The sequence below is a fragment of the Lampetra planeri genome, chromosome 13 (genome assembly GCF_965212315.1).
Source record: "Lampetra planeri chromosome 13, kcLamPlan1.2.h2, whole genome shotgun sequence".
Lineage (NCBI taxonomy): Eukaryota > Metazoa > Chordata > Hyperoartia > Petromyzontiformes > Petromyzontidae > Lampetra > Lampetra planeri.
This window is the reverse complement of record NC_136119.1, coordinates 10,208,725-10,232,128: the sequence shown is the minus strand read 5'-3', so window position 1 is coordinate 10,232,128 and position 23,404 is coordinate 10,208,725. Positions and strand designations below refer to the sequence as shown.

Below are 23,404 nucleotides of genomic sequence, written 5' to 3'. Positions count from 1 at the left end.
TTAGAGTATTCTTCAGACAACCTGGCTTTCTCTCACTCAAAAACACAAAATAAAAATCGTCCATACATCCAAATGCAATAATCATGTGAAAAAGAGTGTTTAAACTCTGTGAAGCTTTCCCCAATATCTGAATTATTATCAGAACTGATGCTATTGCTCTCGAACCTTAGTTGTACTGCGATGCAAATGCAGTGCACACAGGAATTGGACAACCATCAGTGAATTGGTAATATTCCACAGCAACATTAATTTATTAACAAATATATAAAATTGGACAGAATGCTGGGAAAACATTACTCCAAAAACTTTGGCAAGATAACACAAATGCATGGGGAGCAGTAGTAGCAAAGTGGTTTGTGCACCGTGTTCGATTTCTGGCCATGGCTAACATTAGTGACAAATGATATCTGAACTGGTCTCCTATTGAGGCCCCCTCTTTGCCCAAACCGCACTGACCAGAGTGGTGAAGGCAGCACATTGACAAACGGCAAAAGCACAACGAATCATCGAATGAGAGGTCACGAACGACGACCGGTAGCCATGGAGGACGAGTGTAATGGTCGTTCAACAAGATGCATCCGAGGGGGCTAGACCAAGAAGCCGCTGTTTGAGTTGGCGGGGTTACGCACGGATTGCATCAAGCCGCACATGTGAGAGACCAACAAGCTGCTTGGGCATCCTTCATGCAGACCGCCCCCACTCCCCTCCCCGGGAGACTAGGCCTGGCAGGAAATACCAAAATGCTTTCATGCATGCCAAACCAAACACAGCAGACAGCACCTACGCTGCCGCCCGTTTACTAAAGCCCCGCTAAAGCTCTGCGAATCATGACGTGCATGGGTGCTGCTTGGCACTCGGCGAGAATTATGCTACGCTAACCTTCTACACTGAAAGGTTATCTTGTTTAAACATGTTCTTAGCCATTATGCTTGGATGGGGGAAAAATACTAAAGCAAGAGTAAATTCACCTTCGGTGCTCAAACTCAATTCCATAAGATTTGTTTAAGACCTTTGTATCTTGGGAACCAGTAAATGAGGAGTATTTATATTGTGATAAGCCAGCCAATGCGATTACAGAATGAGGACAAATCTGTGATCTATTTTTGCAGGTTTAATCCAAACTGGTTGTCCTTTTATGTGTGCCAGTCCCATATGCAAGATGTGTGTGGTATATATTTGTGCAAATGTGTTGTGTTCTGATCTTCCCAGACTCCCTGTCACAAAAAAAAGGATATTATTTTTAAACTGGCACTTGACTTTACTGTGTCAACAGTTACAAGCAAAAGCTTTCGTAAAATCAAACTTGAGAATAGGTTTTCCCCCTTTTTTATGGCAAACAAACAGGTGTAAAGATGTTAAAACGCCAAACTTAAACCTTTAACAAGGAATCATGTCTGCATTAACCACAATGCTTGTGGTCAGAATGCAAACAAGTAGTGAAAGGTTTCAGTTTGGTGTTTTAACATCTTTACACCTGTTTTGTTGCCAGAAAAAAGGGGAAACTCTATTCTCATATGATAATTGGTTCTTTACCCTTCTATCTGGCTACAAAACTGACACCTTTTTACAAGGAGTCATGTTTGCATAGACCGCAATACCTGCAGTCATAATACAAACAAAAGAACATAACTCTGATAATGTGCACTGTCCTTAAAGTTGATTGATCCACACCCGAGACAGCTTTCCTTAGAGCCTAGTCTCATATGGGTTGGACCAGATGACGCCAAAAGGCGCACAACTCAAAGACAATGCACCATCAGAGTATGAGAGCTCGGGGCAAGCATCTACACTATGGGAACCTCATTTGCCAGTAAAAATATGATAATTGGTTCTTTACCCTTCTATCTGGCAACAAAACTATTCTCATATTTTGGTACTGGCAAAGGAGGTCCCAAAATAAAACTTGTTTCGGGATTTTTTTAATTACCGGAATGTTTTATTGAATAACGCGCAGGTCAACCGATATGTAAATGTGATGCATATCACAGAGTAATACTACTTGGAATAAACCGAACTGCTGACTCAAACACTCTTGAAATGTTGTCGCATGATTGTTGGCCGACACACCCATGTTAGCTGTGCAACCCAAGGTCTGCATGTGTGCCTAACCAGAGCCACGCCTAAACGGGGGCGTGCGGTCTTTCAATCTGGACCGCTGCCACTCACCGCCATTGAGTCAGTGCAACCCCATGCAAAGTGGGTTCATGCAAGACATTTGTTCCTGACGTCAGTCAACACAAAAAATTGACAGACACTTCACTTCACTGCCATTTGCTTTAGGTAGATGCAGAGTGCGTGGAAATGTTTTCGCTTTTGCAAGGATCACGAGAACCGTACACACAAAGTGGAGTTCCCTCAATGTTTTTTTTCACCGCAGCTCGTGTGGGAATCCATCCTCAAATACCAAACGCATCCACAAATCCTTGCTACGCCAGAGAGCAGGAGACGGTTGATGAAGATTCTGCTTCACAGCTTCCAAAAAAAATTCTGAGCAGGTAGTGGAAATCTGCCTCGCTGAACAAAATAAGTTGTTGAAGTGCGAGATGTACAATAATCCTTATCTTTGCTAGCGCAGCATTATCAACCACCTGTTTACTATGCAATGAGGTGTGCACAATAAAAGCTAGGCGGCAACTGCCACATCCTAGCTGTTAACAACAATGTGCATACCATATTCTAACGTACCGTAGAAAGATTGAATGTCCAATTCATGCTCTCGTTGGCGGGGCAGATTTTAAAATAACACAGCATTTAAAAACACACATCTCACTATACAGTAATTAGACATATAACTTTTGTACCAAATAATTCAACCTACCTTTGTCCGCAAATCTCATCTTCATTTGTAGTGTAGTGAGAAGCAGGTACGTATATAGGCCATCGTAGCAAACGTACTTTAGCTACGAACAGGGTAAGATTACAAGGTTCGGTTTTCCATCAACTAGTGGGAAAAAACTTACACAGTTTAATCTGAGTGTACGAGGGTGCCGCGTGGAGGGCTTACTGTTTTGCCTCCTCAAGGTGGCAGAGGTATTCATAGGCAATGTTCTGCTTCCTCCTTTCATCCATCTCCTCTGCTGACATCCGCTCATTGTCCAGCACGGCTGCACGGTGCAGAAACAAAAAACAAACAGCAATAACAATAAGTATATTAAGTCATTTTTTTACACGGGGGGGGGGGGGGGGGAAGCCTCCACTTGAGTCTCAAGGCTCTTTTGCAAGAGAGTCCTGCACTGGGATGTTTGACCGAAGTCGGGCATTTACCCTCTCGCCATGCACCCAATGTCTCGTGGACTAGACAAATCCCACATCTCCAAACTGACGAGTTTTTATTGTCCTTTTAAAAAACTGTAAATGATCAATTATGCACACGTGTTCGGGTGACACATAAAACACGTAGCATGTGCACAAATTGTAGAGCTGCGGTGACTTATCTCGTGCAAAGTAACATGAAAGGAAAACTCGTGCGGACGAGACCTTACTTAGTGTGGGAACCCAGTCATTATTCCGGCTTTACTGAAACTGTCGGCAAACCTTTGTGACAGCAGTGGACGTACATGGAGACCGTAATTGAGGGTGTCTACCAGGCCAACACTCAAGAGACACAATGGCTACCACAGGCGACATTAGCGATATGATTCCACGGAGCGCAGTTTGTTAGGACCCACATCCTAAGTGTTTCCTTGTGTACATTTTGGCGCACAAAAAAGGTACTTAAAGACAGTGCTGGGAAAACAAGATAGACTGTAGCTGGGCACCCTTTTTTGTCGTATATTGTCGCTTTGTTATTGAATTATTGTTAAAGTTTAACAATGCCATGAACATCTGGCAGAGCGCCAAATGTGCCTTGCAACTGTTTTGGCTTCACCTCACCCAGTCGAGGCCCTTTCCCTTTTTACCAAAAGGCGCTTCTCATTCATGGAAAGAAAGCGCTTTTGCACTGTACGGAGTCGAAGCAAAAAAAAACATCGTCTAAAGCCTGTTGAGGGAAGCGCTACTAAATTATATAAGTTTCCAAGGTACAAAACAACACGGTGGGCACACGCGAAACAGAAAGACACAAGTGTGAACGTCGTGTTTACACATTTTGCGCTTCAAACCTTCCGCGGGCCCACGCTCATTGCAAATGAAATGATTGTTTTTTTTACACACTCTAATTATGTCAATCAAAAAGTGGGTCAAATGAGAGTGCGTTTTCAAGAGAAAGTTTCCAAAACAACAGAAGTGGACATACACCAAAGTGTAACAGTTTAGGATGACCGTAAACAGTGAGAATGCGAAGGCTGGCGAGAGAAGAAGGGGGGTTAAAAGTAAAAAACACTGAGATTTGTGTAGGTAAACTGCCGAGGCATTCCACGGAAGGTGGCTTTGGAAACAACAACTTGTGAGCTCACGGACCCGGGTAGGAGTCGTGACCGCGCCCAGAGGCAGGCAATGCAGAAGCATGCGGAGGGAGAGCTGAAAACCACAGCGCATGGATGGTTTGGTGGGAGGCGGCATTGGACCACACCCTTAGCCGCACCAAACAGGGTAGTCGGATACAGTACACACAGCCATGTGTGCCCCAACCGTTGAAAAAAGTGTGGTGGTGGTGGTGGTGATGATGGGATTATTTTCTAACTTTTTTTCACTGCTTCTCATGTATCCCAACCGTCGAAAAAAGTGTTGTGGTGGTGTTGGTGGTGATGATGGGATTATTTTCTAACTTTTTTTCACTGCTTCTCATGTATCCCAACCGTCGAAAAAAGTGTTGTGGTGGTGTTGGTGGTGATGATGGGATTATTTTCTAACTTTTTTTCACTGCTTCTCATGTGTCCCAACCGTCGAAAAAAGTTGGGTGGTGATGGGATTATTTTCTAACTTTTTTTCACTGCTTCTCATGTGTCCCAACCGTTGAAAAAAGTGTGGTGGTGGTGATGATGATGGGATTATTTTCTCACTTTTTTTTCTGCCCTTCTCCATTTCAAACGGAAGTACAAGTCAAAGTGAACACCTAATCAAATGGTACTTGTAAAGCCGCTATAAACGTGGCACCTAAAATCCGGTGTAGAAAATTCAACAGTCTTCTATCATCCATAACTGTTTTTTTGGGATTAGATCGCGTAAATACATATACAAATATATAAATATATTTATTTATGCAATCTAACCCCAAAAAAACCCTGAATTATGGATTATATTGTTCGCAAAAGCCTACGTGTTAAACATTCTACTTATCAACCATGGCAGGGGCATGTCCGAACACAGAAAGACCACTGCTGTTGACGTCGCCACCACAATATTTGGTCTACAATTAAACGGCCTCACAAAGATGTGTTCTCGTTGATGCCCAACCCGGAATTAAAATTCGGTCTATCTCATTGCCGAGTCAAGCAACCAAACCACATTCAGAAGGCTATTACCAACAACATGAATTCCAACATTGAGGTGAAATTTAGCAAAAACATTTTTAAATACTGTACAGAGTACATTGTGACATACATTTCAACAGAAGACAAGTTTGTTTTTAAAGATGGTAGAGTATTTTACTTTTCTCTCTCACACAAACGGATACCACACCATATGCCACATCGCCGACGATTAGTTTTGTCACATTCGAGAGGGCAATAGCTTCTCGTGGGAACATGAAAATAATGAATAATCTACAAAAAAATTTCCTGAAGGCTGCAATTATTTTCTCGCATGCCAAATTCTGATCGGCAATGAATAATAAAAGTTAGTTTGTTCGTTATTACGAGCACAATCTAAGAACATTTGTTCAACAAAAAACACACTATACACACACACAATACATTACTCATTCGGTAATTCAGAAAATAATTGTTACCTGCAGGATGCGAAACCCGTGACATTTTTCAAGTCGAAAGGGCTATATATGTCAACTAAAAGGTAACTTAAAAGAAACACAAAGCTCACGCAGTCGGGAGACAACGACTCATTGTGTTAACCAGCTCGCAAGGGCCACACCAACCTTATGAAGGGGACCAAAGTTTGAACACCAATGCTTAAAATACACTCACGGCTCAGACCCCAATAAAACACATTACCCTCACGCCATAGGCTGAACTGTACTTCATTACAACGGAGTTTGACGTAGATGCTGTAAAGGCCGTACACATGAAATGAATAAATTAAATGATTAACAGGCAACTCCCACCACAAATAATACATGCACAATGCATCCCTACGGTGTGGAATAGAACTGGTCAAACTAATGGCCATGCATACATCGACAAAAACGCTGCCATTTATTCATCCAGGAAAACGTTGTCAAGGCTCAATATAATTTTTTAGTAGCCTCCAGGCTTGAGATGTTTGACCAATTCCAAAGTATTGTTTTATGTTGGAGAAAACGTGGCCACTCTTTGTAGTCCTGACAGGCGGTGTTACCACTTGATGACCTGGGCAATCCACCAACCCTAAAGCAAAAATGTGCCACAACTTCCTTGAACACCACTTGTTGCTAGTTTTAGGGATAGCCAACACAGCGGCAGACATTAGCTTCTGACCCAAAAGGGTAGAGAGAGACACCCTGAGCATTTCAGAGTTGACTATAATTCAAGGTGCAGCCTGGCAAGATGATAACCTAAAAGTCAACTCAATGATAACCACTATATCTTGTACCCAAAAGAAGTGCGACAAGAGATTAAGAAAAAAATCGAGATAAATTGTATACGAATAAAAACAATTCCAGGTTCCCTTGTAAAATATGTACATCACATGATTCTTACATCTGAGGAATGGTCTTTGATCAATGCGCTTGGTCACAATACCCAATCGTGCAGGGATATTATGCTGAGTGACGTTGAATGTTTGAAAGTGTGACGCAGCACAGGTGTGGAAAAAAATATTTTATAAGAAGTTAATTCAAAACCACAATTTTGTGCCAAGAATTCTGAGCATTTCCTTGTAAGGGCCTGCAATGTGTTGGTGATGAAAATTAGCTACACATTAAAATTAAAATATTAACGTAACCTGACAAGCGAATCCATGGCACGAGAACACAGGCAACTACTGTAAAGTGGAGAAGATTAGCGTGTAAATGGAAAACAGAGGCCGTAACATCTCATGGGTAAAAGTTTTCTTTGAGCCACTCATACAGGAGGAACACATTTCACGTGAAAAATAACTAACTTGATATGCACATACAGTGACGTCCATCCAACTGTGTGTTGCCTGCATGGGTGGAGTTTACAATGCAGCACAGTATTATCTATGTCATTCGCCATCACCAGTCTTGGTGCTTGAGACTATGCCTGGCAATATAACAGGTTTAGGATTAGGGTGATCTCAAGGACAAACTAATCTAACCTCCCACATCCTTGACAAGTGTCCGTGCATGTGCACACGCGAGTGCATGCGTGTGTGTGTGTGCAACTAACGACAAAAGCTTGCCTGGGCTGGGATTCCATTCTCACAAAACACACGAATGTCAAAGGTTATGTTTTTCTACAAGTGCAAATCACATTTTAGTTTTAGATGCAAGTTTCCGTGCTAACAATCACCATTTCATTTGTACGCGTATGTATGTTGAACTTATTTCGCACCGTACGTAACCAACCGTGCTAATCAGAGGTGATGGGGTGGGGAGGTCAACAATGGGGGATGAGGGGGAAGAACGTTGAAGAAGTAGACTCGTCATTAAGGAGATGATTTTGGCACGGTATTAAGTTTGTAAAACTCACTTAACCGACTACAACTAGCTTTTTTGCCCATCCAAGGACGGGTGTATATTGCAGTAAATCTGAAATATTCAATAGAAAAATTGTTCAGCTCATGATTATTAATGAGAGGGGGGGGGGGGTTGCCCCATGTGGAGTGACGTCACCCGCTAATGGTTATTGGGGAGGGGTGTGGCATGTGGAGTGACGTCACCCCTCATGGTTATTGTGGAGGGGAGCGGCATGTGGAGTGCGCGACCTTCTTGTGTGCATGAATATTAATGAAGGGGGAGGGGTTGCAATGACGTCACGCACGGATGTAGCACTGGGTTGCATATTTATGTTTTACCGTCACTGTAAAGAAACGTCATATTTGAAGCGACTTTGCGTAATAAATTATTTAATTCAGATCGACCTTCCACTGGGTTAATGTAACAATCCACCCACTCATGAATATTAATTAGGTGGGTGGGCCTCACGTGGAGTGACGTCACGCGGGGGGAGGGGATGGGCCTCATGTGGAGTGACGTCACGCGCGGGACGGACAGACATTTCTGGGTGATTATAGTAGGCAATAACATGAAAAGGGAGGAGTGAGAAGCTCACGTAGCCCAGAAAGTGAACCGGTGCCAGGCAGTCGACAGAGCCAGAAGAGCACAGACCAAGAGGACACCATCAGGGGTCAGAACGACCTCATTCCGACCCACGTTGCGGGAACCCGCCAGGCACACGACACGATTATACAGGGCTCTACACCAATCACACGATGCTCAACTATTTTTTTTATTTCACCAGGGAAGGCCCACTCGTTTTCAGAAGCGACCTGGCCGCAAATGGTAGCTCAACGAATTGGCGTATCATGTGGAAATGTATTGCAGCCAAATAAATACTCGATACACACGCTTATTCTAAATGCTTAGCTAACTGTGCCAATACAGACACACGCAGGTCAGAGTTAAGATTGCTTGGACAGCTACAATTAACCATTCGTGGACTATTAGCCACTGCCTTAGGCACGGTATGACGTTAAACGTATAAAAGGACATGTGTCTTGGGTTGTAAATGACGTGCTATTGTTACCGATGTACGACTTATGTTTGATGTCAAATAAGCTAATTATTCAGTGAATAGTAACGTGTAATCATTACATTCAGTGGAAATTCGCTTGACCCATGCAATAATTATTGTCGTTAAAATGTCAGTTTGTTTTCAATAAGGTAATCGTGGAACATTATTTTAATGTCAAAATTATCGATCATTTGAGGCACTTTTCAACATTCAATATAGCAAGAAACCCTGGAACGTTAAAGTTTTATTGGAACACGACTGGTAAATAACCAGCACAGGCAATGTACAGTACACTGGTTAAACGAGTTTGTACTCAGATGCCTCGTTTCTCTCTCTTAGGTTCCCTATCAGGCGAATACTATCAAACGAGTAATGGGCCAGTGGTTATTTTGAGCCACACATTTCTGTTGTGGAGACGAGTACAATATTACGTGTAAAATGGTATTAAATTATTGTAGAGAATACCTATTCTACCTTTGCAGCTATAACTTATAACACTAAACTCCAGCACTCTGTATAAAATGCAATTTTTTGCAGTAAATACAACAGCTATTACAATAACTCCTAATGACCTACTATGACATACATCGCAAACATGGGACACTGACGGAGAAAATAGAATAAAAACCGAACAGTACACAGAAGCAGGAGAGATGCACACTTGAAATTACACGAAGAGACAGAATGAAGAACGCATGGATGAGAAAAAAAGCACATTTGAAAGACATCATATTGACCCGTCAGGAAAATTAAGATGTATTGGACAGACACGGATCACGAGAACGACTGATTGCTGGTGACCGTGACAGGTGGCAAAATGGCAAGCGAGGAAGGGAAAATACCCCGAGAGGAAAACCATCACGGATATGTAGCGATCAAGATTCTCTCAAATGCGATACGGACCATGGCATCATCGAGAGACCGTGAGCGATGGCGGCAATGTGGGAATGCCTTCATACAGCAGTGGAAAGATCATGGCTGTTGACTGTGATGATGAAACAAAATTGGTGCACAGAAGGTACTTAAAATAACTTGCATCTGAAATAAGAAGCAGCCTCAATTGGGATACAAGGCCTAGTTTATGGGAATCACTGAACTGTTTATTTTTTTGTTAATGCCTCATCCTCACAAACGTCAATTCCCCCACGTGACCATTTACAGGGCTTAAGAATATGTTGCTTCACGGCTTGGAAGTCAAGTCAGAGCACTTTAAAATAGTAAATTTTCCACACGAAGATTCAGAATACACCACAATGCACCGCTGAAGCAAATCGCAAAATATATTTTATTTTCTGTTCGCGATCATGGGACTATAATTTTAGCTCCAGCGCACACCACTCACCAAGTTCTAAGTAAATGCTTTAATATTATCGCAGCTTCTGAGGCATTTATCAGAAACCAAATCACGAAACTTGCAATTTGGACATCACGTTTGGGTTCCCGAAACATGTCAGTTGACCCTAGCAAAGACAGCAAAACAAATCCCCATTGCGGTGTCTTCCAAGGCAAAACTGCAGCATCAAAAACACGCAAAGCAGAGAAACACTTTTTTTTACATACACGTTTAACTTGTTTTCTTTCACTTTAGTTTCAAGCAATAAAAGACAAAACGTGCAATAAAAAAAATGAACATGGATGTTTACCCATTGTAACCTGCATGCAAAAACAGCTTTCCATTTGCTGTAAAATTACTAAAAATAAGTCTAATGAAATCGCATGGCATGGCTCTTTTGCAGCAATGCTTGGTGGCTCACATTTTTTCCATGAGGTATATTCATGAAGATTATACACCTACGTGAGAGAAAGATCAGATTACGGATTTACACTAAACCTGTGCAGTACTGTCCACTGGACTAAACGGCATTGTTAATAGGCTATTGCAACCCACCTCAGCCTCAAGTTCAAGAAGCATATGCATTTTATTTCGATATAAAGCTTTCGTGACTGCAGGGATTCATCTTCTTGGTTCTTTCGGTAAAGTCACGTGACTTTACCGAAAGAACCAAGAAACATATGCATTTTAATTGAGATAAATTATGAGCGAGGACAAAACTACGTTTATTTGTGCACTAGTTCATGAAGCCTGTCTTCACCAGGCAAAAGTTTGCAATAAATATAATGAACCTGATATGATTTTTTTACAATTTGTATCTACGATAAGACGTGAACAACTACTCCAAAAATGTGTCTTCCACAAAAAAACTAAAATTGTTGACGACTTGATTCAACTTCTTATATTTAAAGACGTATCCATCGGAATCCGCTCAAATTAAAGATTGTTATTTTTTTTTTATAAAAAGATCAACATTTAATGAACTTAATATTCTACGAGGGGAAGCTCCTATATTTTACCGTTTCAAAATTATTCAGATTTGAACATCATAAATTATGGATTTTTTTCCGTTCAAAACCGCTTGAATCGGAAATAACTCAAACAATTAAATAGAGAACAATGGTTCTCGATTTAATTTTACTTGTTGTTTAACGCTCTGTCAAACGATATTTTTTACGGTTTCTGAATGACAACATTTTATGAGGCACTTCAAATCGAGATTTGGGGGCCTTAAAATGAAAAATCTCGGATTTTCAGCTTTCTCCCTTGTCGGGAAGTATCCTAGAGGTTGAGACACATTAAGGTCTGTATTTATATAGAAGATAGATAAACAAAGAAAACGTATACATAGGGCTTATAACTATGCTGATGTATGGTATACGCTATATCACAGGTGTGTAATGTGTTTATAGAAGCTCGGGCAGACATGTACGGTCATGCAGGATAACATTTCTACGATACTTTACCCTGCACAGCATTGCATTTGGAATATTTTACTGTGCAGTATTTCAACTGAACGAGGTTGAACAGAAATCTATTTGTTACGAATTCATTTGAATTCTCAGTTGCCATATGACTTCACTGAGCTTATAATTGCTAAACTGTTTATGAGCAGTAATCGGCACATTGCCTTAATTTACAAGATCACTTTTCAGACGTCATATACACTGTACGTACTTGCATATCTTATGTTATGCAAGTATATGACTTCAGATGTAGGTGAGTATAAGTGCCTTTCTCTGCACATCTATTTTATCGCGATGGATTTCATATTTAATAAACCAGATTTGAGACTTTTAGATGTTCGAGTGCCAAATGTTGGTTCTTTTTTATGATTCCAGATGAATAGAAATTACAATTGAATTATTTGCACTGTTTAACCCATAAATTGTAATTTTTATGCATTTCACATTTTACTTATTACATTTTCATCGAAGTACCTTTTAATTTATTGAGCCATTTTTTAAATTAAATTTCCAATGTATTCATTTAATTAAACAATGATCATTTTATTATTATTATTATTTCATTTCTAATCAATTTTATTGACAAACTTAAACAAATATTTGAATAAAATTAGATTTTATCCAGGAAAGCCTCAGCAGAATGTAGACTTTCCCAGGAGGATCCTGCTACATTATGATGCTTGGCTACTTCCTTTTTAAAAATAAATTCGCTTTGTTGTGAGGAAAAGTGTATAGCCTGAGGATACCCACCTTGCATGCGAGCGAGTAACGCTCAAAGGTCCGCTAAACAAATGGGTTCACAAACCCACTTACTATAATGCCATAGCCTGGCCACCAGCTTCCAGTCTAGCAGGTGAAAATTTGGATATACAGGTAGTCCCCGACTTACAATGGTCCGACTTACGATATTTCGATCTTACGATGGCGATATGACAAAATTGTAAAATATTTTACATTTCACGCAGCAGGCAAACGCAGCAGCGTATGAGGTACGATACTGTACGTTGGGACGCTGCCGGGATGTAGGCTAGGCCATTTTCGACTTACGATGGGGTCGTCGTAACGCATCTCCGTCGTAAGTCGGGGACTACCTGTATACCTCCGAGGGACTGGACCACGTGTGCACTACCAAGGCTAGCGGCAAAGAGGCTGCAGACAGCACTGTGAAGTCGTACACACACTCACACTTTGAAACACCACAACCCCTCAATCTCTCACAATCATTCACTCACATCATACACTCTCATTCACACATTCGCATAAGCCCCCCTCTCTCTCACACACACGTGTAGTCTGTTTATCAAGTGATGTCAAAATGACAACACTTTCACCTATAGTGCATCGAAGTAATATGTCACAATACTGATGTAATTGTCATGTCAATCCAAAATGTGTTTTGTGAAATCCAATAATTACATTCCGCAAGCTGAATGTTGTGTCTCAAATATGAACATCAGAAACATACCGGTTCCATGCATCTTTCAATTTTTATCAAAGCCAATGATAAACACTTAGGATTGAGGTGCATTCAAATAAATTAAATGAATCCACTTTGCTATTCTCACTTGCAGTTATAAAGCAGTGCAGCATATTTACCAAGCAATGAAACGTGCAAAAAGAACCGACCTGACTCATTCAAGTCAAATGTATCATTCCCCAAAACTGTACTCAAAACTCTTGTTTTAATTGGACATCTCATAAATTGGTGACATTCTTGAGAAGCAGAAAATTATGCCCACAATGCTGTTACAGTGAACATGCAGTGGATTTATTTTCCACAGTATGCCACAACTACGTAACAGTGTGAAGAAATTCCTAGCAGTTTAAACCAATTTGCTAAGAATGCGGCATCTACGGGAGATGCTGACATCTGGTTTACGGTCAGGTCCCAGACTAGGAAGGGAAAATCGTCAGGTCCAAAGAGATGTATTTTGAACAGAGTGATGAGCGCAGGCACACAAGTGCAAACATCTGGAAAGCACACCCATTCGGTGCTTAATACCACATTTGAAAATGATTGAATGGGAGTTTGCAAACGAGGAAAATGGAAAGTAAGACAATGTTAGCATTCACAGGACCAGTGTATTTCAAATTCAGCTTTTCACCACTCGAGAATCTGCGTGGTGCATCCTTCCAAACGTCTATTGAAACAATTGTAGAAACATTACTTGTTCTGCCAAACAGCTGCAGTGATCATAATGTTTTTTATCCAGACTTCGGCACTTGCAACCATATTCACTCGCAAAAACAAGAAACTTAATACGTGCAGAAATCATCATGTCCCAGGGTAAAAGCATGGCAATCCCGTTTCGTACCATGGTTACCTTTTTATTTTAAACTCCTTGCATATTGTATGCAATTTTGTTTCCATTTCCAGGGCAATAAACACAGCACAGTGTAGCTGAACCACAAATTTGGGGATAACCATGTTTAACCAACAAAGTGTACATCGTTGTTTTAAATTAACATACATTGGGAACGCTATAAAGCAACAAAAATGCGCCTCTGGTCAAGTGAATGTGTAGATTCTTGTAGAAGGATAATTTATAGGGTGTGTTCAAACAGTTGCCGTGAATGAGAGTGCAGGTTACTCAAACCACAGCCCTAATCCGTAGGTAAGACTCCCTCCCCCCTGTTCGTAATACGTAAACGATAACCGGTTTTCCTTGTCCAGAGCGATCAGCCAATACCCTCCTACCCCGTCCCTCCCAGCCCTACCACCCATCCCACCCCTACCACCCATCCCACCACCCTCACTGTCCTCGACGAACGTTTACCCAACAGAGCCCCCCCCAGCCACACCCCACTACAGAGGCCACTACTCACCGCCTCAGTGCAGCATTTTCTCGTTAAGCTCCTACGGCAGGGGTGGGGAAAAATGTTCTGCCAAGGGCCATTTGGATATGTGTAACATCATTCGCGGGCCATAAAAAAATATCAACTTAAAAATGTGCCTGTTATATTGATGGCTGGAACTGCTTCTCTTTGGTGAGGCGTGTGATGTTAGCTGATATTGATGATGTTGCTACTCGCAACTGCTTTTCCAGGTTTGCTCCTAGATTTATTGAATTTCGAGTCCCGCCTGCGGTTGCCTTGGCAGGGCCGGACCAAATGATTTCGCGGGCCATATATGGCCCGCGGGCCGGACGTTCCCCATTTTTGTCCTACGACCACATGTTTTACTTAACACCATAAAAAACTCACAACTTTAGCGAATGTCACTGGTTGCGCGCTTGGGTCAATAGCAAAGTGGTCAAATGAGGTTTGTGATCACGGGTGGTAATGGCTCCTTTTATCCAGAGACTGCAATTTGTATTTCTAAACAAAAATAACCGGACTGTGTTTGGTCATTACTTTTCTCATAAAGGGCACCTCCCCCATTGGGACGAGCATGTCTCCTACACTTTAGCCCTTATGGTTTATGCTTTTATGGGTTTATCACACACATGCAAGCACATGCCAATGAAATGCTTGGGTTTAAACATTATAATTTTAAAAACACAAATTCCATGAAACGTTCTGAAGGTGACCTGTCATCATTAGCTAGGACCTATCCACTGCTGTATGAATACCACCCCAAGCCATTTCCATCTCTCACGATGAAATAATCCATCTCGCTCCTTCATACGAGCTGATTGAATCGCTTCATCTCTGCAGTGAATGTCCTTTGGGCGTGTACCCTCTCCCTTGGCTGCCACTATCACTAGTTTCAAGAACTGTCACACCTGCCCAAGCCCACTTCTGTTACTTAATAGTCAATATACTTTAGAACTCTAATCTATTCTCTTATCCACGTGTTTTATCTTTTTAGCGCAATTCTCGACTTCTGTTCTATATTATTAGTCAATGTCCAGGTTTCTGATCCATGTTGTCGCAGGTAATGTGCATTTATTAAATATTGACCTATCTGGACAGACTGGGAAGTTGTTTTTAAAATAATTCTAAATTTACTCCCGACCACCTCTTTATTTAATAACTTTCATCCAACTGTGCCTAAAGTAACTTCCCCAAGTACAGGACACATATTTTGATGTTTTCCAGTTGTGCCCCTCTGAGTATATGGTCTGGATAACCATAATAAGTAGCGTTCATATGTTAGCACAGATGAAAATCATTTATATGTTTATTAAGTCGTGGGGCAGGCATATAAATGCTAGCAATTTACAGAATATGGTGATTATCATTGTGCTGTGAATTGTCACGTTTTACTATGCAGTATGCACCAACTTGTTTGCAACCAGTAAATGTACATTCAGCGTAACCAACAGCATTCAAGTAATGAAGCAGCCCAAAACAATTATTTTGGAACTTAAAGAAAAAAAAATCTCACATGTATCATGTGACCAACTCCCCCTCTGCAAATAATGTATTTCCACGGCCACCAATCAACACACGCGCATGCTTCGTGTTGTCGCCACAAAAACGCGACACGGTTCGACGCGGTTCGCAGACTTGAAAGGTGAACCGTGGGGTGGGGATGGATGGGAGGGATGAGGAGAGCGCCGGAGGAACAGGGGGGGGCACAGCTCGAGTATAAATAGGGTTGGGCCGGGATGTTGGGTTAAGTTGGGTAGGGTTGTGGGCAGGGCAGGGTAGGGTTGAGTTGGATTGGGCAGGGCAGGGTAGGGTTGGGTAGGGTTGAGTTGGATAGGGTTGGGCAGGGTTGTGGGCAAGGTAGGGTTGCGTTGGGCAGGGTTGTGGACAGGGTTGGGTTGAGTTGGGCAGGGCAGCAGCCACTCACTCCCCGAGTCACGGGACTCGCAGGTGACGACGATGTTCAAGCAGCCAGCAGCCCAAGGTGTGCTTGGCATACAGTTAACATGCTGACGTACACTGTACTCGCAAAGGCAGGGCAGAGCAGTACACGTGTCACTTCATGCCGCCTTCGAAGAGTCTTGCTCGAAACGAGATGGCTTTTGCGAGCAAGCCAAGATTGTGCCAACTACTTATAGAACAATGCAATATAATTATTGTAGTCCACAGTTATTTTATGCGTTAATGTATATTTATATCATCTCGGCGTTATGCTTTTTGCGTGACTGTACTATTGCCATAGGGTATAGCACGTCATACGTTCGTGACATACTTGCAGCAACTAAAAATGAGTTTTGCAGGTTGCACGGTAAGACCCAATGTGAATTTCGCATCGGAAAGCTACGGTCAACGCTCTCTCTACACTGTATATACTGGGCGGGTATTCGATGTGCTGCATAGCAAAAGCATGACACATCACGATGACTCGAGCGAAACACATCGGCATAGGTATTTGTAGAGCGCATTGCAGCAATGGACCATATGTAAAGAACTTAGAAAAAAAAAGCTGACGGCTTAAATATATTAGTTACGACAGTAAGTCGTGTAAAAGATGAGTGTATACAGTTGAGCCGTAAAACAGTATTTTGTTTCTATATTAAACAGCCAAAAGTTATTTTCCAGCCCAGTTCTACGCCAGTGGAGGAAACTCCATAATACCACGGATGAATATATCCACAGGACAATCACTGTTACACGGTAGACGACGTACGGTGCGAAAGAAGTTCAACACACGAAGCACTCATTGTACGAACTGACGAAGACCTCATCCTCATGCCATGTCGATTATAGAGGTTTTTTTACCATACTTCACCACGCTGGAAGAGAGGTAGGGGGAGGGGGCATGAGCTGTTCTGATATCAATGTCCACTGATACTAAACCACCGGGTACCTGAACTCGCGTTACCGGATTCACAGCAGTGAGCCAACCACTGTCCCACCACTCCACCATCACATACAGCAGTATTGTACCCGATGTGGTAATGCAGTGAATGTCATACCACTATGAAGTGTATCCTAGCCACAGTGCTTCATACACGGGCTGCCCTTTTCTCAATCCACTGCTGGATGAGGCCGTGCCCGCTCTGTGCAGGTCGAGGTGTCTACGTGACCACACTGCGGGTTAGTCCAGGCAGAGGATGGAGCGGAATAGTACACTTCATTTTGCCGCACTGTCCGCTACACACCACGTAACCCCCCCAGTCTCAAACCCCGAACCTTACAATTGAAATATCAACGCTGTTTCGAATTTAATGAATCCATTAAGGCAACACAGTCAGCTCCAGCGTGACACGTTTACAGGCGTAGAAGAGTCCACCGTGGGAATGAGTTAAAAAGGGGGGTAATCGTGAGGGGCATCTCTGAACCAATTCTAGATTTGAAGCTATCGTGACTGCAAGGATTCATACTCTTAGGTTGTTTCGGTAAAAGTCACGTAGGTAAAATAATAAAATAAAAATAAATGAAAATAACTAAATTAAATCATGACGTTTCGGAAGTAAAATTACTGTTACAGTAATTACTGCAGCAGTTACACCTGATGACGGAGGCTTGTGTTGCTTCCGAAACGTCGTGATTTTATTTAGTTATTTTCATTTTTTATTATTTCATTTTATGGTTATTTATTAATTATTATAAAAATAACAAAATTTGTTATTTTCATTTATTATTATTATTTTACCTACGTGACTTTACCGAAAAAAACAAAGTATCTCTGAACCAAGTCTAAGGCCCCCCCCCCCCCCCAAAAGACTTAGCTGGGCCCCCCACAAGAAACACCCCCCCCCCCCGCAAACGTGGCCGAGGTGGTCTCGCCCGTAGCGCGAGCGCTGCGCCTGATTGGCTGAGAGGCCCGCGACGCCAGCGCGCGCCTTACGCATCGCGACCGCGCCTCACAGAAAAGTTACCAAGATACACGACGACGGAGATAAACATTTACAAACTTTTTTCGCGCGCTCTCTCTCTCTACGATATCCGCCCTTAGCAGAGCAGTTGTCTTGTACACGAGTGTACTTGCAGCACCAACATTACACGGCACTACAAAAGTTGTCAATGCCCCCCCCCCCCCTACGATGAAAAAGAACGACTTCTGTACTCACATCCATACTGAGGTCGCCCCCCCGCAGCGTAGCCGGGACTGTCCATCTCGTCAGACACGGACATGGCTGCTGTTGTTGCTGCTGCTTCTCTCTCTGCCCCTCACGCGGCGTTCGGCGTTCCCGCGCTTTTGTCGTCCCCGTACGTCCACCCTCCCGCGGGGCGCTCCTTCTTGACAAGTCCTTCTCGTGCGCAGTTGACTTGGGCTGGCTCTGCTGGCTGGCCAGAGAGACGAGGGGGGAAGCGCTCTAGCTCTTCCCGCGCTTTCTCTGCCGTCCGCCCTCACGGTTCCCCTCCGCGGCTCGCTCGCAGGAGGAGGGCGCGCGTAGCTCCCAGGCGGGGAGGGGGGATGCAAGGAAAATAAAGAGGCGGGGCTTGGCGAGGGGCGGGGCTGATTGAGGGGGCGGGGCTTAATGAGGGGGCGTGGTTTTAGCGAGGGGGCTGGGTTTAGCGAGGGGGCGGGGTTATCTCGCGGAAGAGGCGGGGCTTGCATCGCTAATTAATTGCGTTGGTATTGCTACCTAATTTGGCGGTGGTTGCGCAAAGATTAAGTGATAGCTGCCAAACCCATATGGTTTATTTCTAGATTTGAAGCTTTCGTGACTGCAAGGATTCATACTCTTAGGTTTTTTTTCGGTAAAGTCACGTAGGTAAAAAAAAATTAATAAAAAAATTACTAAAAGTAGTATTAAAAATAAAATAATAAATCACGACGTTTCGGAGGCAACACAAGTCTCCGTCATCAGGTGGGACCATATGGTTTACCCCGTAATCTTCTTGTAAAGGGAAAATTAGTTTTGAGGTCTATACTGTATAGCCGTGTTGAGGTCTACAAAGCCGTTCAGTAGAAATGTCCTACAAAAGGAAAACTATAATCGGCGACGTTTCGGGCAATGCCCCTTCTTCGTAGAACACAGATTGAGAATCCATAGAGAGATATATAGTGGATGAGATTTGGAGATTGTACGTTACACCATTGAGACCTTATAATCATCTTCTTGGTTCTTTCGGTAAAGTCACGTAAAATGGAAATAATAAAATTCAGACTCTGTCTTCTCGACAGACCTGTTCTTCACCTGAGGACGGCTGCTTGCGTTGTGGACAAAACGTCGTGCTAATTATTTTATAGTTTTATTTTTATTATTTTATTATTTCCATTTTACGTGACTTTACCGAAAAAACCAAGAAGATGAATCCCTGCAGTCACGAAAGCTTTAAATCGAAACCTTATAAGCAATTATTTATATTTCCTGAGAATATGGTTTCACTTGGTCGAAAGGTTGCTTTGGGCAGGGGGGGGCGGGGCTTACAACCGGAAAAGGGGCGGGGTTTAATAGAAGGCGGGGCTAAGACCTCTGAAGGGGGCGTGGTTACTGGGGGGGGGTGGAGGCGGTGCTACTGAGGGTTGGGGCGGTGGCGGTGCCACGCGGAGGGCCCAGAGTTTTCACCCCACGTGAGAGCTTTTTGGTTATTTCATTCTCACTTTTCATCAGCGCTGACCGAATGCTATCGTTATTTACTGCTTAAAAGTTCGTTCGGTCGTTATGTTTCCGTATTTTTGGGGGGTTTTCCTACCACTCTTTAAAAAAGAGAAGAATATATTTTTTTAAAGATAAATATTTTTTAAAAGGGCGCGCCGGGATGGATCGACAGCGGCGAACTTCACGAAATTCACTTCGCCAATGATCGTCCGCGCACTTCCTCGGATCTCGCGTGACTCTTCGAGCGGCACAGAGAACGAGAGGGCTTGACACGTGGTGACGCTTTGCCCGCCGAGTTTAGGCAGTGGTTGCACGACTCCCAATTAACGAAACCAACTCGGAGACATTGGTCACGAGCATCGTGGCCTCCAAAATGAAATGTCACGGGCGACGTTTTGGGCGATGACCCTTTGCAGCACCTAAAGAGGAGAGGGGGGGGGGGGTGACGGATGACGCCTGCGAGTGTTATTTATTCGGGACTGGGTGGAATGCATTCACTATCTCATGAAGCCATCAACTGTATTCAGAAATTGGACACCCATTCGTGATTGCTACACAGATGCTATCCGTACGAAGTCAGGCGCGTGTGAGTTTACAGGCGATGGTGTTGAGGGTCACCCAAGAAGTCGTTCACTTGTTCGGCCACGTCGCACCCCGGGGCTACAGTGGAAGTTTGACTGGAAATTTATGTATTTATCCAAGCTCTGGCAGCATAACATACGTTAAAATATGTATACATAATTTCTAAACATTCACAAACAATGTACTGGGTACACATTGCATTAAGGAAGTTATAAAGTTAATAGCACGATTGGTTCTTTCGGTAAAGTGACGTAGATTTATTTTATTTATAACTTCGTGACTTTACCGAAAGAACCAAAGAGTATTAATAGCAGGAGGCAAGTCTTTGCCATTCAAAGCAACATCCACATTTGTTAACCTATTGACTAAATCGCTTCAAGCCAAAATGAAACATACCCCTTGTACCACGTCATTCATATAATACTTTAATATTATTGGCTTTTAGAAGCTTTTCAACCACTGCTTGAGTGTTTCACATATGCCCACTCATATTCTCACCCAATCACTTGATAGCCCTAAACGCAGATATGTTTAAAATGAAAATTATCCTCAAGTGGCTTCCCAAGAGGATTATTGAACCATCCATTTAGATTATCAATTTGGAGTGTAAATTGCAATACATAAAAAAATGTTGTATGCACATGTATTTGTGTTTATCATACCAAAGCCTAAATTACGAAACAGTAAATAATTAAAATCTTGACTTAAAGCTTTCGTTACTGCTGGAATTAATATTGTTTGGGTCTTTCGGTAAAGCCACGTAGATATGTTCAAATAAAATAATACATAATTGTTTTACCGACAGAGCCAAAGAATAGTAAATATTTTGTAAGTTCAATCTAACTAGGCTTTACAAAACTAGAAGAAAATTATTCACTTGATCATGGAAAACATTTATAACAATCTTAAGCACGTTATGGGTAGCTCCATGTTCAGGGCTGTTAGTGTTTGGCCATCTGGAACATGTTTTCATCAGTATTGTAAATAATATTCCTCGGAAAAGCTTACATTAAAAAAAACATGCTTTTCGACGTGCTGCATGTTTTAATAGTCAGCATTGATATACAAGTAATTATTTCAACACACACTGTACTGTTTGTATAAAGCGAAATTCCTAAGTTTCCAAGTGTTGCAACTGCAGTAGCATTACTATTTGGTTTATGATAAATTGCAATATACGTTTACTATTTGCATTTTTTTCAGTTTACGAGTCAATTTTAAAATGATTGATACCGTATAAATTAACGCCACAATGAGCATCCTTGTGGAGAACAAAAAATACATTGGTGTGCCACTCCCTGGGTGTGTTGGCGCATGTTGTAATCCTGCATTGTGGAGCCGAGGGCTGGTAGATCAAACAAGCGTTGCGAAACGTACTTCCCATGGGCATCGCCAGGACAATGCAGTACAACATAATGTGGACTCCATCCTTTCTGTTTGTATGGGATAGAGTGTTTCCCCCTCGCACGCGTGGGTTTTATGCGGGCACTCCCGTTTCCTCCCACATGTGAACACTGATTAAGTGGCTGATAATATAACACCGTAATATATATAGAACACCAGAGCTTGGGAAATTGTTGGCAGCCAGCTTAGCGCAAGGCTGCCTTCCCACTTGACCTGTGGTTTCTCACCCCTCTGAGAACATGGATACTGTCACAAGTTGAAATTATGATTATTCTCCACAATGACGCTAATTGTTATCTTGTTAAGTATTCCGTGGCTTGCGTCCAAATTGGAGCCATACCTAACAGAGGCTGTGTTGAACCAATGCTGCTGAAATTATGCATTCTTAGAAAGGCTTGTGGGTGATTGGATTTGTAAAAAAGGTACAGATATAGGAATGTGTATTGTCTCCTTATCATGCCACATTGACGACAATGTTCTGTCATGGAAATGTAAAAAAAGATAATTTTGATGAAGCCGCGAGTTGGTAAATATCGCCCTCTCGTGTTCAGTTTTGTTATAACTCGAAAACACCCTGCTAATAAAGTGCACTCCTGTATAGTATCCACTATTCAAGTATACAGGATAAAATCGAAATGTACGATAAGTGGGAATTTATTTAATCATGTTATTGAGACCCACAACTTATTTATGTGAAAATCACGTGGATAGAAGTGAACAATAAGTTTTCAAAAATAATCGCAAGCGGTAAAAAATGCAAGCTTCTCCCCGACGGGGAATTGAACCCCGGTCTCCCGCGTGACAGGCGGGGATACTAACCACTATACTATCGAGGATTAGCTATGAGCGTTCCTGAATCGTAACATATCGAGATTTAAACAAGTCCAAAATAATGTCGCGGTTAAGGATTTTACGTGAGAACGTTGGACGGGGGAAACAAAAATTAATATGGTAAGGTGAGGCTTAAGAGGGTGAGCCTTTAATAAAAAAGTATGCGGCCCTTGCTCCACCACCTTCTCCAACCATTATATAAACGGAGTGGTAGCTCCTGCAATCTCTCATTTACTTGATACAGCTGTCGTGGCTGTGACGGTCCCACCTGAGGACGGAAGCTTGTGTTGCCTCCGAAACGTCGTGATTTTTGTTTTATTTTATTTTACTTTTTTAATGTTTTACCTACGTGACTTTACCGAAAGAGCCTAAGAATATGAATCCTTGCAGTCACGAGAGCTTCAAATTTAGAATTAATGTGCTTTTTAAAAAAAAAAACATTAAAAAAATTATAGCTCTCCCCGACGGGGAATTGAACCCCGGTCTCCCGCGTGACAGGCGGGGATACTAACCACTATACTATCGAGGACCAGCTGGCATCGACACTGAACCGTGATGTACTAAAAGCTAAAGAAGTTTAAACTAAATCAGGGACGCTTTTGCGATCAATAGTATCCATCATAAATGTTTTTTTGGGGTTAAATCCGTCACCACCCGACATCAGGCCGA

General features: G+C 42.3%; 1 protein-coding gene and 2 non-coding genes across 4 annotated transcripts in view; all 3 read right to left on the bottom strand.

The window, feature by feature from the left end:
• Positions 1-18,834, bottom strand: part of IQGAP1 (IQ motif containing GTPase activating protein 1) — a 73,082-nt gene extending 54,248 nt beyond the window's left edge. Inside the window, exons 1-2 of one of the 2 annotated variants that reach the window (XM_078600141.1) lie at positions 18,440-18,834; positions 3,005-3,104 (exon numbers count right to left, since the gene is read on the bottom strand). In XM_078600141.1, the coding sequence (XP_078456267.1) occupies positions 3,005-3,104; positions 18,440-18,503 (164 nt within the window). In that variant the 5' untranslated portion in view covers positions 18,504-18,834. Of the gene's footprint in view, positions 1-3,004; positions 3,105-5,827; positions 6,001-18,439 lie in introns of those variants that run through there. The other variant, XM_078600142.1, reaches the window with a different exon arrangement.
• Positions 18,835-22,668: 3,834 nt separating this feature from the next.
• Positions 22,669-22,740, bottom strand: TRNAD-GUC (transfer RNA aspartic acid (anticodon GUC)). Its single transcript has one exon. It is a non-coding gene; the product is annotated as a tRNA-Asp (tRNA).
• Positions 22,741-23,192: 452 nt separating this feature from the next.
• TRNAD-GUC (transfer RNA aspartic acid (anticodon GUC)) lies at positions 23,193-23,264 on the bottom strand. The gene has a single exon. It is a non-coding gene; the product is annotated as a tRNA-Asp (tRNA).
• Positions 23,265-23,404: the final 140 nt, after the last annotated feature.